The 13,665-nt window shown below is 47.3% G+C and overlaps 1 protein-coding gene across 2 annotated transcripts in view; it reads right to left on the bottom strand.

The window, feature by feature from the left end:
* The window catches only part of LOC138799212 (alpha-2-macroglobulin-like), a 76,903-nt gene that overhangs the window by 46,784 nt on the left and 16,454 nt on the right, over positions 1-13,665 (bottom strand). For both annotated transcript variants that reach the window (XM_069980098.1, XM_069980099.1), the window contains exons 10-14: positions 13,296-13,469; positions 3,502-3,735; positions 1,909-1,981; positions 1,008-1,153; positions 174-329 (exon numbers count right to left, since the gene is read on the bottom strand). In XM_069980098.1, the coding sequence (XP_069836199.1) occupies positions 174-329; positions 1,008-1,153; positions 1,909-1,981; positions 3,502-3,735; positions 13,296-13,469 (783 nt within the window). The remainder of the gene's footprint in view (positions 1-173; positions 330-1,007; positions 1,154-1,908; positions 1,982-3,501; positions 3,736-13,295; positions 13,470-13,665) is intronic.

Genomic DNA, 13,665 nt, shown 5'->3' with positions numbered 1-13,665 from the left:
GAATAGCCTTGTAGCAATAATGGGGCCTACATTTGTCTGTAATTGCTGGTATACATCAGTCTGTGTCCGAGTGGCAGTGCCATGTGGGGTAGAGTACTCTCTTTAGATAATTATACTGTGCTAAGAAAAGGAAACAATTCATGGAAAACCTATAATATAGTCATTAAACTCACCAAATCTGTTAGCACAGAACTATCATCATCAAAATTTTTCAGCAAGTATCCTTTATCTACAGACCGCACAGAGCACAAGGATCCAGCATCTGCTGTAACTTCCAGGTTCACATTTCCCCCAGGCGGAACTTGTTCTTTGGAGAAGCTAAGTCTCACCTAGTTGTATAAATGATGTAGATGTTACTTTGTTTTATTTCAACAAAAGAACAACCAAAGGGGCTTTAGAGGGATCCTGTCACCCCTATCCCCACCCCTGTGCCTCTGCTGATTCTGCCACTATAGAATAATTTAGAATGAAATTAATAATAAAATCACGCCTCTTGAGGATGCCGGGCTTGGTGGTCATCAAGAGGCATGATGTTCATCAATGGGCTAAAGTAGGAGGGAAGACAGATACACCCCACGTTCTTGATGCTGTCCCCCAATGATAAAAGGCTGTTTTTTTGCCTAAATCAACACACATATGCCACAGAATCTTCACAAATCTTACTTTTTCAATAGTTTGAAGTCTTTAAAATTAAATGGAACTTGTTACGTTGTACATGTATACATCTAGTCTGATATACCAAAATCATGGTATTGAGCAGGAAGAGCTAAGCAGATTGATATATATCTTTATAGGAAAGAATTCTGTAGAACTTGTAATTTATTAATCTTTCCTTGTTCTGGAGTCCAGTCGGTAGTCCCGTGGCACCGTCCACTGGACTTTGACTTCTTACAATAGAAATATAAATTAAATGTAATACTGAACTGTGTAGATCCTCCTGGTCTATTCTTCTTCTTCTTCTTCTTATTATTATTATTGTCATTATTATTATTTATGAATATTCTAACCTTCCTCTGTGCACATGGTGACACATTGTATTCTGAAGAACTTGCAATTGTCTCTCCATTAGGCAGAACAGAGAAAACAAGAATACTGAATCTAGGAAAGAAATCTTCATCTACATGGATATTTAGAAGGAATGAACCCTGCAGATCTGAAAATGAAAATAAATAAATAAATGGTCAACCAATCAGATATGCATACAGGACTGCCTGGAAGCAGATTACCACCTTGTCTGTCTTGAAATAGACATGTACCTGTGGTTTTAACTTTCAAAATCTAAATCAAAATTAGATGTGATATAAAGCAAGTTTCAATTTACATTCATTATTGTTTTAGTTATCAAGGATAACACAGCACTTCCTGTTTTCTGACTCAAAAAACAGGAAACAGTCAGAAAATAGGAAGTCCTGTGTATCCCAGGCCATCTGAGGGCTCACAGAGAGGAGGCAGTCATGTGATCGATGGACACATTGAGCCGTGACTCTCTGTACTGGCTGGATTTCCTGTGTTTAGTCTGTTTTTTTAAACCAGCACAAATCAGAAAATCTGCCTTCAGGAGACTGGACCTGGATTTCTGGTAAGTTCAGCTTTGTTTTACAGCATGATAACGACAAAAAAAATTAATGTATATTGCAAACTTGCTTTATATCACATCTACTGTTGATTTAGATTTTGAAAATTATAACAGTGACACTTTTTTCTAAGTCGGCCCACATGTCGAACAGAGTGGAAAACTCTATTCCTTTCGGTCACATTTGTTTTCAAAACTAATAAACAACAAATTTTGCACCAAAATTCTAGTGAACATACTTTTTCATTCCCCCATTGAATATTGGACAGATAGAGAAGGTGTGATTGTTCTATGATGTTCAATATGTTCAGCAGGAAGATCAGCACGGTACTCACTTGGGCAATTTGTCTGGTTTGTAATATCTACTTTATGTTCCTTGTAAGAGAAGATTCCACTTTTGGATAAAAGCTGTGAAAACATGGAGAACAGGTCACATATTTAGAAATGGAATAAGTTGCTCTAAAATAGATGTACAACAGGAGTCACTGGATCAATACACAGAGTATTACACAGAATGTGCCCCCCTCCTATCAGACTTTAGTCACATATTCCAAGGTATCCCCCAAATATATGTGCTTGTACAGACCAGAGAACGACCCTCCATATCTGGTGGACAATCCCACATGTGACTTTTTTCTGACCTCCATAAATTTTACCTGGTATCTAGTGATTGAATATAATCCAGTGTTTGGATTGGTTTTAAAGCCACTTTCACTTGACCTAATCTAGAAGTGTGGCCTGGTAATAAACAGAGATGTTGGGACATCCTAGACCATGTATGACATTGAGAGATACAGTGTAGCCTTGGGTACTATTGTTTTCTGATGTTTCCATATTAAGTTTAGAATTAGTTTTGTAGATTGGCTAAGGATGATATGACTAAGGGTACAGGGAGGTTGTGGGAAAAGATTTTAGGTAGCATTACCATTTTGACGATATTGGTAATGGTAAATGTTGTCATAGGATAAATAAGGGTGATTCCTTGGTAGGAGATGGATTCCATCATCCATTGGAATTGGAACATGGTTTTCAATTTCTCTACTGTGTTTTTTGGAACTACCATGCTGAATATAAATGGATCATAATGGATCACAATAACTAGAGATTGTGACTGATCACAATTAGTGTTGAGCATACTTGCCGAACTGTTCGGTTCTCTGAACCCCAATGTTTGTCTTTTGATTGCCTGCCACCCAAACAGTTTGGCAAGTCCCCTCAATACTAATTACAATGAGTCCTTGATATTTGTCATGGATACTGTAAACATGGTGTCAGGAATGTGCAGTAGCCTGGTGTGAACTGGGCCTGTTTTTGCTTTTATGTACCACACCCACTTGCTTCTCAGCATCCAGCAATGCAGGAGTTACTCAGAGCTCTGCTAGACTTGATTGCAGCAGATGAGCAAGTCTTTTGATTGACTTTTTCCTCTGCCTGTCCGGAACCTGGAGGATCAGGAGCGCCGGTCCAATGGGTATCTGGACTGCGCTCTTGATCCTCATAAAAGAAAGCTGAGGCAGTCTAAGCGCTGTCTATTAAGGTTCATACCCTGACCCCAGCTCCCCCTGAATATTCCTGCGATCCCCGTTCCTAATTCCTCTGCTCGATTTACCATTTTACCTGACCTCCCTCCTGACCTTTGACTATCCGACTGTTTTGACTTTGGCTTGCTGACTATCCTTTGTGTTTGTTTGTTTGTCTGTCTCATTCTGTGTTTCACTTACACCAGAGCAGGGACCGCCTTCATGGTTGTCGCAGCTACCTAGGGCCATTTCAGGTAAGTAGGTAGGGACAGTTGGTGGGCTCAGCTATATGGCACACTGTCGTGTCTTGTCCCTACCTCCCTCATCCTGACACATGGAAATCATGATACTAATACTACTTTTTACCAAACTTGATTGGGTAGTGGTGGGTAAATAAATAATACTTACCATGTAGAAAAAGTGAAGATGATCAGTTTCAGGATCAAGGTTCTTTTTATGAATGTCATATTCCACCCTTATTGACTGCTTAGAGTTACACAACATACGTTCTGAATGCTTTTGTACAGACAGTAAGCTCTCACTTTTAGAATAAAGGAGTGCAAGCCAAAGCACATCTTCCGGATATCTTTGTTCATAATCCATCATATGCTCATCATCAAGGTCATCAGACGAGAGATGTGCCTTAAGAAAGAAGTCAGAACTGTTTTTTTTTTAATATCAGGTTTTTTTATCAGTTTTTTTTAATATACAAATATTTCAGTTCTTGGGGGTGTACAAAGATTTATATGTTTAGAATTATAAATTATAGAATAAGTTTAAAGGAGTTTTGTATATCAGTGAGCTATGTTTGATCATTGACATCATATCAGTTTCAACAAATTAAGATTATTTATTGGGTATTGGAGGATGGGTACTGTATTTTGTAAAACCTTGTGATTTCATTATTTTCTGGCATTCTGGGGCTGATTGCCTGGTTAGCAAGAACGCTACACCTCAGGGTTTTAGTTTCTCAAACCGACAGATTTATTAATGTGTCCTATTGCTTTTAGTAAACCTGGTGGGATTTTCACATGACATAACTAAAACCCACCATCCTACCACACTAGAAGATGCTGATATTTAGAATGGAACACCCATCTGAAAAATAACGGTTTGTTTAGTAAATATGTCGGTTATGATGGGTTTTAACCCTTTGAGGACCAAGCCCAAAATGACCCAGCGGACAGCGCAAATTTAGATTTTTGTGTTTTCGTTTTTTCCTCCTCCCCTTCTAAGAGCTCTAGCACTTTCAGTTTTCTATCTACAGGGCCATGTGGGGGCTTGTTTTTTACAGGAGTAGTTTTACAATTCTACCATAACATGTATGATGGAACCCCAAAATTATTATGTATGAAGATATAAATTGATGAAATCATAAAAAAGAATGCAATATGGTACCTTTTAGGGGTTTCCTGTGTCTACGTAATGCACTATATGGTAAAAGCGACAAGATACCATTATTCTATAGGTCAGTCCCAACACAACCATATACAGGTTTACACAGATTCTCTAATGGTATATATATTTTTTTTTATGAAATCCTTTTTTTGGCAATTAATTATTAATAAAATGGGCCTATTGTGACGCTTATAACGGTTTTATTTTTTCACCTACAGGGCTGTATGGGGTGTCATTGTTTCCGCCATGATCTCTATTTTTTATTATTACCCTATTAGTGAAGATCGGACGTTTTGATCACTTTTTATTAATTTTTATTATATATACTGTAACAAATAAATCTGTAATCCTGGCACTTATTTCCCTCTTTTCGTGTACGCCGCTCGCAATGATGCTTGTTATATTTTAACAGATCGGACAATTACGCACGCTATGGTGCGTAATTGTTTGTTTATTTATTTATTTTTATATGTTTTATTTATATAATGGGAAGGGGTAATTTTAACTTTTATTGGGGGAGGGGCTTTGGGGTAGTGTAATAATGATTTAACCTTTTTTTTTAAACACATTTTAAGTCCCTTTGGGGGACTTTTACATTCATTTCTTGGATTTAATACACTGATCAGTGCTATGCCATAGGCATAGCATTGATTAGAGTCACAGGCGATCTGCTCATTGAGCCTGCCTGTGCAGGCTTAGTGAGCAGATCGCCAATCGGACCACACGTAGGCAGGTGAGAGACCTCCGGTGGTCCGTTACAACGATCGGGACCCCAGCAGTCACACTGTGCGGGTACCGATCGGTAAGTGACAGGGGACTCCCCCTGTCACTTACACTTTAACATTGCAACGTTTAAGGGGTTAAAGGAAACCTGTCACCCCCCGTGCCGGGGTGACAGGCTCCCAACCCCCCGTTAGAGCCCCCTATACTTACCTAATCCCGCCGGGTCCCGCTTCTGGAGGTGGTCGGGTGATGAAGATCTCAGCTGCTGCAGCCCGGCGCGCGCGCTGAGAGATGTGTCCAACACCCATAGAGAATGACAGGCGATTCCAGCACTCCGTCATTCTCTATGAGCGTTGGACTCATCTCTCAGCGCGCGCCGGGCTGCAGAGGCTGAGATCTTCATCACCAGACCACCTCCAGAAGCGGGACCCGGCAGGATTAGGTAAGTATAGGGGGCTCTAACGGGGGGTCGGGAGCCTGTCACCCCGGCACGGGGGGTGACAGGTTCCCTTTAATGGCACGCTGCAGCGCTATCGCTGCAGCCTGTCATTAACGGTGAGGGCCCCACTGCTCACCGCAGCCTGCCCCCACCTCCTATGAAGCGCGCTTCATAGCTAAGGACGTACGGGTACGCCAATGGTTGTTTGGGCACAGACTTCCAGGGCGTACTGGTACGTCCTTGGTCGTCTAGGGGTTAAATAACACACGCACAACATGCCCATTTTTCGGTTTTGAAACACAAAATGAAGGGTGTGTTGGGTTTCTGACATTTTTTTTTGTCAAATTTGTCAATAGTAAATAAAAGGGGACAGTAAACCGGCAGGGATAATGGACACAAAACTTAAAAAAAACACAAAAAAAAACAGAAGCACAGTAGTAAATCAGCCCCTCTGTGTTGGGGTCATGAGCTAATGCTCCTAATAAACATTAGACACAAGGGGGGGGGGGGGGGGGGGAATTTATCAGGCTAAAATGCCTTTTTCTGGCACAGATGGGCCTGATGTGCATAGATATATTCCCTCTGCGCCACTTGCGGGGAGGGGGGAGGTGGCAGAGCTTATGTGTGTGCCACATTTAACATTTTTCAGCTGGAAAAATGTCATTGAAACCTACACCAGCTCTGAGCACATGGAGGGACTTTGGTGCACGCAGGATTTATATAGAGGGATTGTACCTCTACATAAACTTAACAAATGTCCCCCATAAACTTAACAAATGTCCCCCATGGGGTTTACGATTTTCTTCTATATGTACTGTCCCTTCTTTGCATATCTCGGAAAGGTCAGTATTAGAGATAAGCGAACTTTTCAAAAGTTCGTTCCGAACTTTCATAGTTTAAAGCATCTATATGATACGGGGGTAGTGTATTTGGTTGAATTTAGGGCTCTACATGTCAGTAACATCATTATCTTTTCAATATCTCAAAGTCAATTTTTTTTTTTTTAGACTTCAATATTCACCATTACAGGGTCTATGCAGGAAAAAAAAGTCACAAATGCAGTGAAGGAGCAGCAGTAGTCATTGGAGGCAAGTGGAGTTCCAGCAATAGTCATTTGAGGCCAGTACAGGAGCAGCAGTAGTCAACATGGAGGCCAGGCAGGAGCACAGTAGTCAAAATGGAGGCCAGGCAGGATCAACAGTAGTCAACATGGAGGCCAGGCAGGAGCACAGTAGTCACCTATGTCATATACACTCTCGAAATGGTGCCACTATAGCACTTGGATATCTGTAGAGCACTTTTTTTTTTTTTAAAGAGTTTTACTTTACAGACATGCACAAGGTATATATTTGTGCCTCAGGAAAACACCTATGTCATATACACTCTCGCAAGGGTGCCAGTATAGTACTGTAACGCCCGGAGTAGTGGATCCACTGGACCGGCACCAGCGATGGCACAAACCTCACCAGGGAGCGGAGTCTAAGGGGCCGCTGGTTTTCACCAGAGCCCGCCGCAAGGCGGGATGGACTTGCTGCGGCAGGCGACCCCCAGGTCGCTACCCCTGGCTTGGTTGCTGGTGTCGGCAGGCGAGGCGTGGCAGGAGATGGTACAGGCAATAGTCTGCAGATGAGAGAGCACGTGACTGGCTGGACACAGGAACAGGTGGAGTGACAGGGGAACAGGAACCAGGAACAGGGACAAGGGACCAGGTAACGGACAGGACTCAGGAACAGGGACTAGGGACCAGGTAACGGACAGGACACAGGAACAACAGGGAGCTGGGCCAAACGCTATGGGAAGCATGTAGAGGCTCCAACACAGGGGACAGGGCATGCTGGGATTTATAGGGGAGTGATTGGTGCAACTACCAATTAGGAGCGCACTGCCCCTTTAAATCTGAGACAGCCGGCGCGCGCGCGCCCTAGGAGGCGGGGACGCGCGCGCCGGCCGGCACAGCGAGAGACAGGAGCGTGGAGAGGTGAGGCGCCCCCCGGGGCCGAACGTGTAGCAGCGCCGGGTCCCTGCACCGGGACCCCGGCAGCTGCATGAGATGGGGGGAGGTCGCGGCGGCGGCCCGGAGCATGGGACGCCGCCGCGGCCGTGACAGTACCCCCCCCCTTTGGCCTCCCCCTCTTTCTAACCTGCAGGAACCCTTTGATGAGATCTTGGTCCAGGAAGTTAGCCTCGGGTTCCCAGGACCTCTCCTCAGGACCAAATCCTTTCCAGTCCACCAGGAAGAACCTTCTCCCTCTGACAGTCTTCATGGCCAGAATGTCCTTAACAGCGTAGACGTCGTCAGAGACGGCTTGAGGAGCAGAGAACGAAGATCTATCGGAGAACCGGTTCAGGACCACTGGTTTTAAGAGGGAAACATGGAAGGAGTTCGGAATCCGCATAGTGGGGGGTAGGCGGAGTTTGTAGGTGACAGGGTTGATGCGTCTTAGCACCGAGAAAGGACCGAGGAATCGAGGGCCCAACTTGTAGCTGGGGATCTTGAGTCTGACATATTTGGCCGAGAGCCAGACTTTGTCACCTGGGAGAAAATTCGTGGCAGGTCTCCTCTTCTTATCAGCCTGGTCCTTCATGCGTTCAGAGGCTTTGAGTAAGGACTGTCGAGTTTGTTCCCAGATCGATTGCAGGTCAGATAACAACTCCTCCACGGCTGGGACTTCAGAGGATGGAGAGAGAGGCAGAGGAGGACGAGGATGATGCCCGTAGACCACATAGAAAGGGGACTTGCCTGTGGAAGTCGAGTCCAAGTGGTTATAAGAGAATTCTGCCCATGGGAGTAGATCGGACCAGTTGTCTTGGCGGCTTGAAACAAAATGGCGTAGGTAGTTGCCCAGAATCTGATTGACTCTCTCCACTTGCCCGTTGGTTTGAGGATGATAGGCCGATGAGAAGTCCAGCTTCACTTGGAGTTGCGAGCATAGGGCACGCCAAAATTTAGAGACAAATTGAGAGCCTCGGTCGGACACAATGTGAAGAGGAAGTCCATGCAGGCGAAAGATGTGTCGGAAGAACAACTGAGCCAGACGAGGAGCAGAGGGCAGACCAGGAAGGGCCACGAAGTGAGCCATTTTAGAAAAGCGGTCCGTCACCACCCAAATAACTGTATTGCCCGCAGATGGAGGTAGGTCAGTGATGAAATCCATCCCAATGTGGTGCCAGGGATGATCCGGGACTGGCAAGGGCAATAGTAGGCCGGCAGGTCTTAGACGGGGAGATTTATTCCTGGCACAGACTGCACAGGAAGCCACAAAATCCTTGACATCCTGGAGTAGATTGGGCCACCAGTAGTGACGGGAGATCAATTGCCCGGTCTTTTGGGCTCCTGGATGCCCGGCTACCAAAGAGGAATGCCCCCACTTCAAGATGCGTTTACGGAGTGCGGGGCGCACATAAGTCTTCCCGGGAGGCAGACTCTGCAGAGCGGAAGTGGCAACTGGTACTAGGCGGTCGGGAGGTATTATGTGACGAGGAGATTCCTCTTGCCCCATGACATCGGATGCTCGGGATAATGCATCGGCCTTTAGATTCTTCTCGGCTGGACGGAAGTGGATGGTATAGTTGAACCGAGAGAAGAAGAGGGACCACCGAGCCTGCCTGGGATTGAGGCGTTGAGCCGATTGGAGGTAGAGGAGGTTCTTGTGGTCCGTGTAGATGTTAACCGGGTGTTTAGCCCCCTCTAATAGATGACGCCACTCCTCCAGTGCCAACTTAATGGCCAGGAGTTCACGGTCCCCAATGGTATAGTTCCTCTCGGCAGGGGAGAAAGTCTTAGAGAAGAACCCACAGGTTCTGGTCTTGCCTGATGTGTCCCTTTGCGAGAGAACGGCTCCTGCGCCCACAGAAGAAGCATCGACCTCGAGAGAAAACGGCCTGGAGACATCCGGGCGGACTAGGGCAGGAGCGGAGGCAAAGGCAGACTTGAGGCTATTGAAGGCTTGTTCGGCCTCTGGAGGCCAACGTCTGGGGTCCGCCTTCTTCTTAGTGAGAGCCACAATGGGTGCGACCAGGGTAGAGAAGTGAGGGATGAATTGCCGGTAATAGTTGGCGAAGCCCAGGAAACGTTGGATAGCTCTAAGTCCCACCGGGCGTGGCCATTGAAGGACAGCTGCGAGCTTGGCTGGATCCATTTGTAGGCCCTGATCGGAGACGATATAGCCAAGAAATGGAAGACTGCGCTGATGGAAAACACACTTCTCAAGCTTGGCGTATAGATGATTGGCCCGTAGTCTTCGTAGAACCTGACGCACTTGTGCCACATGAGTCTGCTGGTCCGGGGAGAAGACCAAAATGTCGTCCAAATAAACAATGACGCAGACATAGAGGAGGTCTCGGAAGATATCGTTCACGAATTCCTGGAAGACCGCTGGGGCATTGCATAGGCCGAATGGCATGACCAGATATTCGTAGTGCCCATCCCTGGTGTTGAAAGCGGTCTTCCATTCGTCTCCCTTACGAATTCGGACCAAGTTATACGCTCCCCTGAGATCCAGCTTGGAGAAGATCTTTGCTCCACGAAGACGGTCGAATAGTTCCGGAATAAGCGGAAGAGGATAGCGGTTTTTAACGGTCACCTTATTTAAACCCCGATAGTCTATGCATGGGCGGAGGGAACCGTCCTTCTTCTGAACAAAGAAAAATCCGGCGCCAGCTGGAGACGTGGATTTGCGGATGAAGCCCTTTTGTAAGTTCTCCTGGATGTAGGAGGACATGGCCTCAGTCTCGGGCACAGAGAGAGGGTATACTCGACCACGTGGAGGAGAAGCCCCAGGAAGGAGGTCTATAGGGCAATCATAGGCCCGATGAGGTGGTAGTGAGTCCGCCTCCTTGGCCGAGAAAACATCGACAAAGTCTTGGTAGTCCTCCGGTAGCCCGGATAGAGGCTTGACACAAGCAGGTGACCTTGTAGAGCACTTGGGTTGAGGAGATCCCAGACAGCGGTTATGACAGTCCTGACCCCAGCTGAGAACCTCCCCAGTTCTCCAGTCCAGCTTAGGGGTATGGATTTGCAGCCAAGGAAGCCCCAGCAGGAGATTGGAAGAGGATTGGCGCAAGACATAGAAGGAGATCTTCTCCTGATGTAAGGCTCCCACCTGGAGGACTAGGGGTGCCGTCTGGCTGTACACCGCTTCGGTAAGAACCTCCCCCGTAACCGAAGAGATAGACCGGGGTTGGGCTAGCTGGATCACGGGTAGCCGCCATCTTTGGACCAACGAAGCAGAGATGAAACTGCCAGCAGAGCCAGAGTCGATGAGGGCAGTAGTCTGGAAAACTTGCCCAGAGGGTGTCTGGATGGAGACGGGCATAGTCAACCTTGGAGAGGTGGCATTCACACCTAGGGAGGCCTCTCCCACCGGACCTAGGTGCGGGCGTTTCCCGGACGCTGAGGGCGTTGGGGACATCTCTGCCGATAGTGATCCGCGCCACCGCAATAGAGGCAGAGATTCTGGTCCAGTCGACGGTTCCTCTCATCAGTCGTCAGGCGAACACGTTCCACCTGCATAGGAACCTCTGGAAGCGACTGGGACATAGGAGCAACAGGATTCTGGAACACCGGTGCCAGCCGAGGATGGCGACGGGGCAGACTCAGACGCCGTCCTTGCCGGACCTCCTCCTCTCTCTCGGAAAACCTGGTGTAGACTCTGGTAGCCAGTAGAATAAGATCGTTCAAGGAGGTAGGCAGATCCCGGGCAGCGAGCACATCCTTCACTTGGCTGGACAGGCCCTTTTTAAAGGTGGCAATCAGCGCGGCCTCATTCCAGTCTAGTTCCGCAGCCAGGGTGCGGAACTGGATGGCGTAGTCACCAACGGAGGAAGTCCCTTGGGATAAATTGAGGAGAGCAGTCTCAGCCGAAGATGCACGGGCAGGTTCCTCAAAGACAGAGCGGAACTCGTCCAGGAAGATTCGAAAATTGGCAGCAACCGGATCATTACGGTCCCATAGTGGCGTGGCCCAGGCCAGAGCTCTTCCCTCCAATAGGCTGATAATGAAAGCCACTTTAGAGCGCTCGGTGGCAAACTGACTGCTTAAAAGTTCGATGTACATAGTGCATTGGGTCAGGAACCCTCTGCACAACTTGGGGTCACCTCCATATTTACTTGGGAGAGCCAGTCGTAGTTTTGAAGAGGCTGCCGGAGGTGATGACTGCTGAGCTGTGGTATGCTGTTGAACGGCTGCAGTCAGTTGTTGAATCAGCTGTGACTGTTGCTGAATCTGTTGAGCTTGTAGGGCGACCACTCGGGCTACCTCGCGGATATCAGGCACCTCGCCGGGATCCATGGTTGGAGCCTACTGTAACGCCCGGAGTAGTGGATCCACTGGACCGGCACCAGCGATGGCACAAACCTCACCAGGGAGCGGAGTCTAAGGGGCCGCTGGTTTTCACCAGAGCCCGCCGCAAGGCGGGATGGACTTGCTGCGGCAGGCGACCCCCAGGTCGCTACCCCTGGCTTGGTTGCTGGTGTCGGCAGGCGAGGCGTGGCAGGAGATGGTACAGGCAATAGTCTGCAGATGAGAGAGCACGTGACTGGCTGGACACAGGAACAGGTGGAGTGACAGGGGAACAGGAACCAGGAACAGGGACAAGGGACCAGGTAACGGACAGGACTCAGGAACAGGGACTAGGGACCAGGTAACGGACAGGACACAGGAACAACAGGGAGCTGGGCCAAACGCTATGGGAAGCATGTAGAGGCTCCAACACAGGGGACAGGGCATGCTGGGATTTATAGGGGAGTGATTGGTGCAACTACCAATTAGGAGCGCACTGCCCCTTTAAATCTGAGACAGCCGGCGCGCGCGCGCCCGAGGGGGCGGGGACGCGCGCGCCGGCCGGCACAGCGAGAGACAGGAGCGTGGAGAGGTGAGGCGCCCCCCGGGGCCGAACGTGTAGCAGCGCCGGGTCCCTGCACCGGGACCCCGGCAGCTGCATGAGATGGGGGGAGGTCGCGGCGGCGGCCCGGAGCATGGGCCGCCGCCGCGGCCGTGACAAGTACTTAGATATCTGTATAGCACGTTTTTTCTGTTATTTTTCTCTCTCAATCACTATGTTTCTCCTCTCCGCTTTCCTAATAATCTTTTTGTCTTTGCTTTTGTAGAATATCTTCTCAGTACACCAGCGTGCAGCAGCAGCGTTTCGTCACTGACGAGCTGTATGCACTGGTAACAGTCTCCTTCCTCTCTCTGTGCAGACTTCCTCCTAAAGCTATACCAATGCCACACAGGGGGTGGGCTAGTGCAACATCCCTGCTGATTGGATGTGTTCCAGGCATCATGGGAAAGCGCTTTCCCCGCCTGCAACACTTCCTGCTTTCTAAAATGGCGGCTGCAATTTTAGAAAGCAAGAAGAAAAAAAAATAAATTCTGAGCAGACTTCAAAAAATCCGAATCCGATCCGACTCTGACTTTTTGGAAAATCCGACCCGGATCCCATACTGGCCGAACCGGTTCGCTCATCTCTAGTTAGTATGTGTGATCTATGTTTTGCAGCTCTATACTGCACCACAGACAGCTTTGTTCTAGCAATTGTGATGCTCCATCTCATGGATAATTCATCAATGTATATATGTGTACTGAATCTTATTTAATAAACAGGAATACTATACATTTATATGTAATCATCTTCCGACTTACCTTTAACACTATATAGTCGGCTAATTCAGAGATTGTGGTTTTGAAATGTGCAATTCCATGTGAATCAGTCACCAGATTCATACGTGTCACATTGGAATAGTTGTCATTTTTTAAAATGATTAATGTTACAGCTTCATCAACCATGGGTTGATTTTTCTCATCACTGACTTTAACCTGAGTAAAGGTAAAAGATAAAGCTTATAAGACCCTTCCAAAGCAGCATATCCTCCAGACAACAAGCCTATAAATAACCATTATTTATATCCTCTATGTTATTCCTCACTCTTAATGGTTGTATTTGATGTGACACTGTCTTTGCACACAGCTGTTTGTATAACAGAAACATATTCTGACAATCTAGACTCTTTCA

Source organism: Dendropsophus ebraccatus, chromosome 8 (assembly GCF_027789765.1).
Source record: "Dendropsophus ebraccatus isolate aDenEbr1 chromosome 8, aDenEbr1.pat, whole genome shotgun sequence".
Lineage (NCBI taxonomy): Eukaryota > Metazoa > Chordata > Amphibia > Anura > Hylidae > Dendropsophus > Dendropsophus ebraccatus.
The sequence above is the reverse complement of the archived record's forward strand: the minus strand, read 5'-3'. Positions and strand labels throughout refer to the sequence as shown.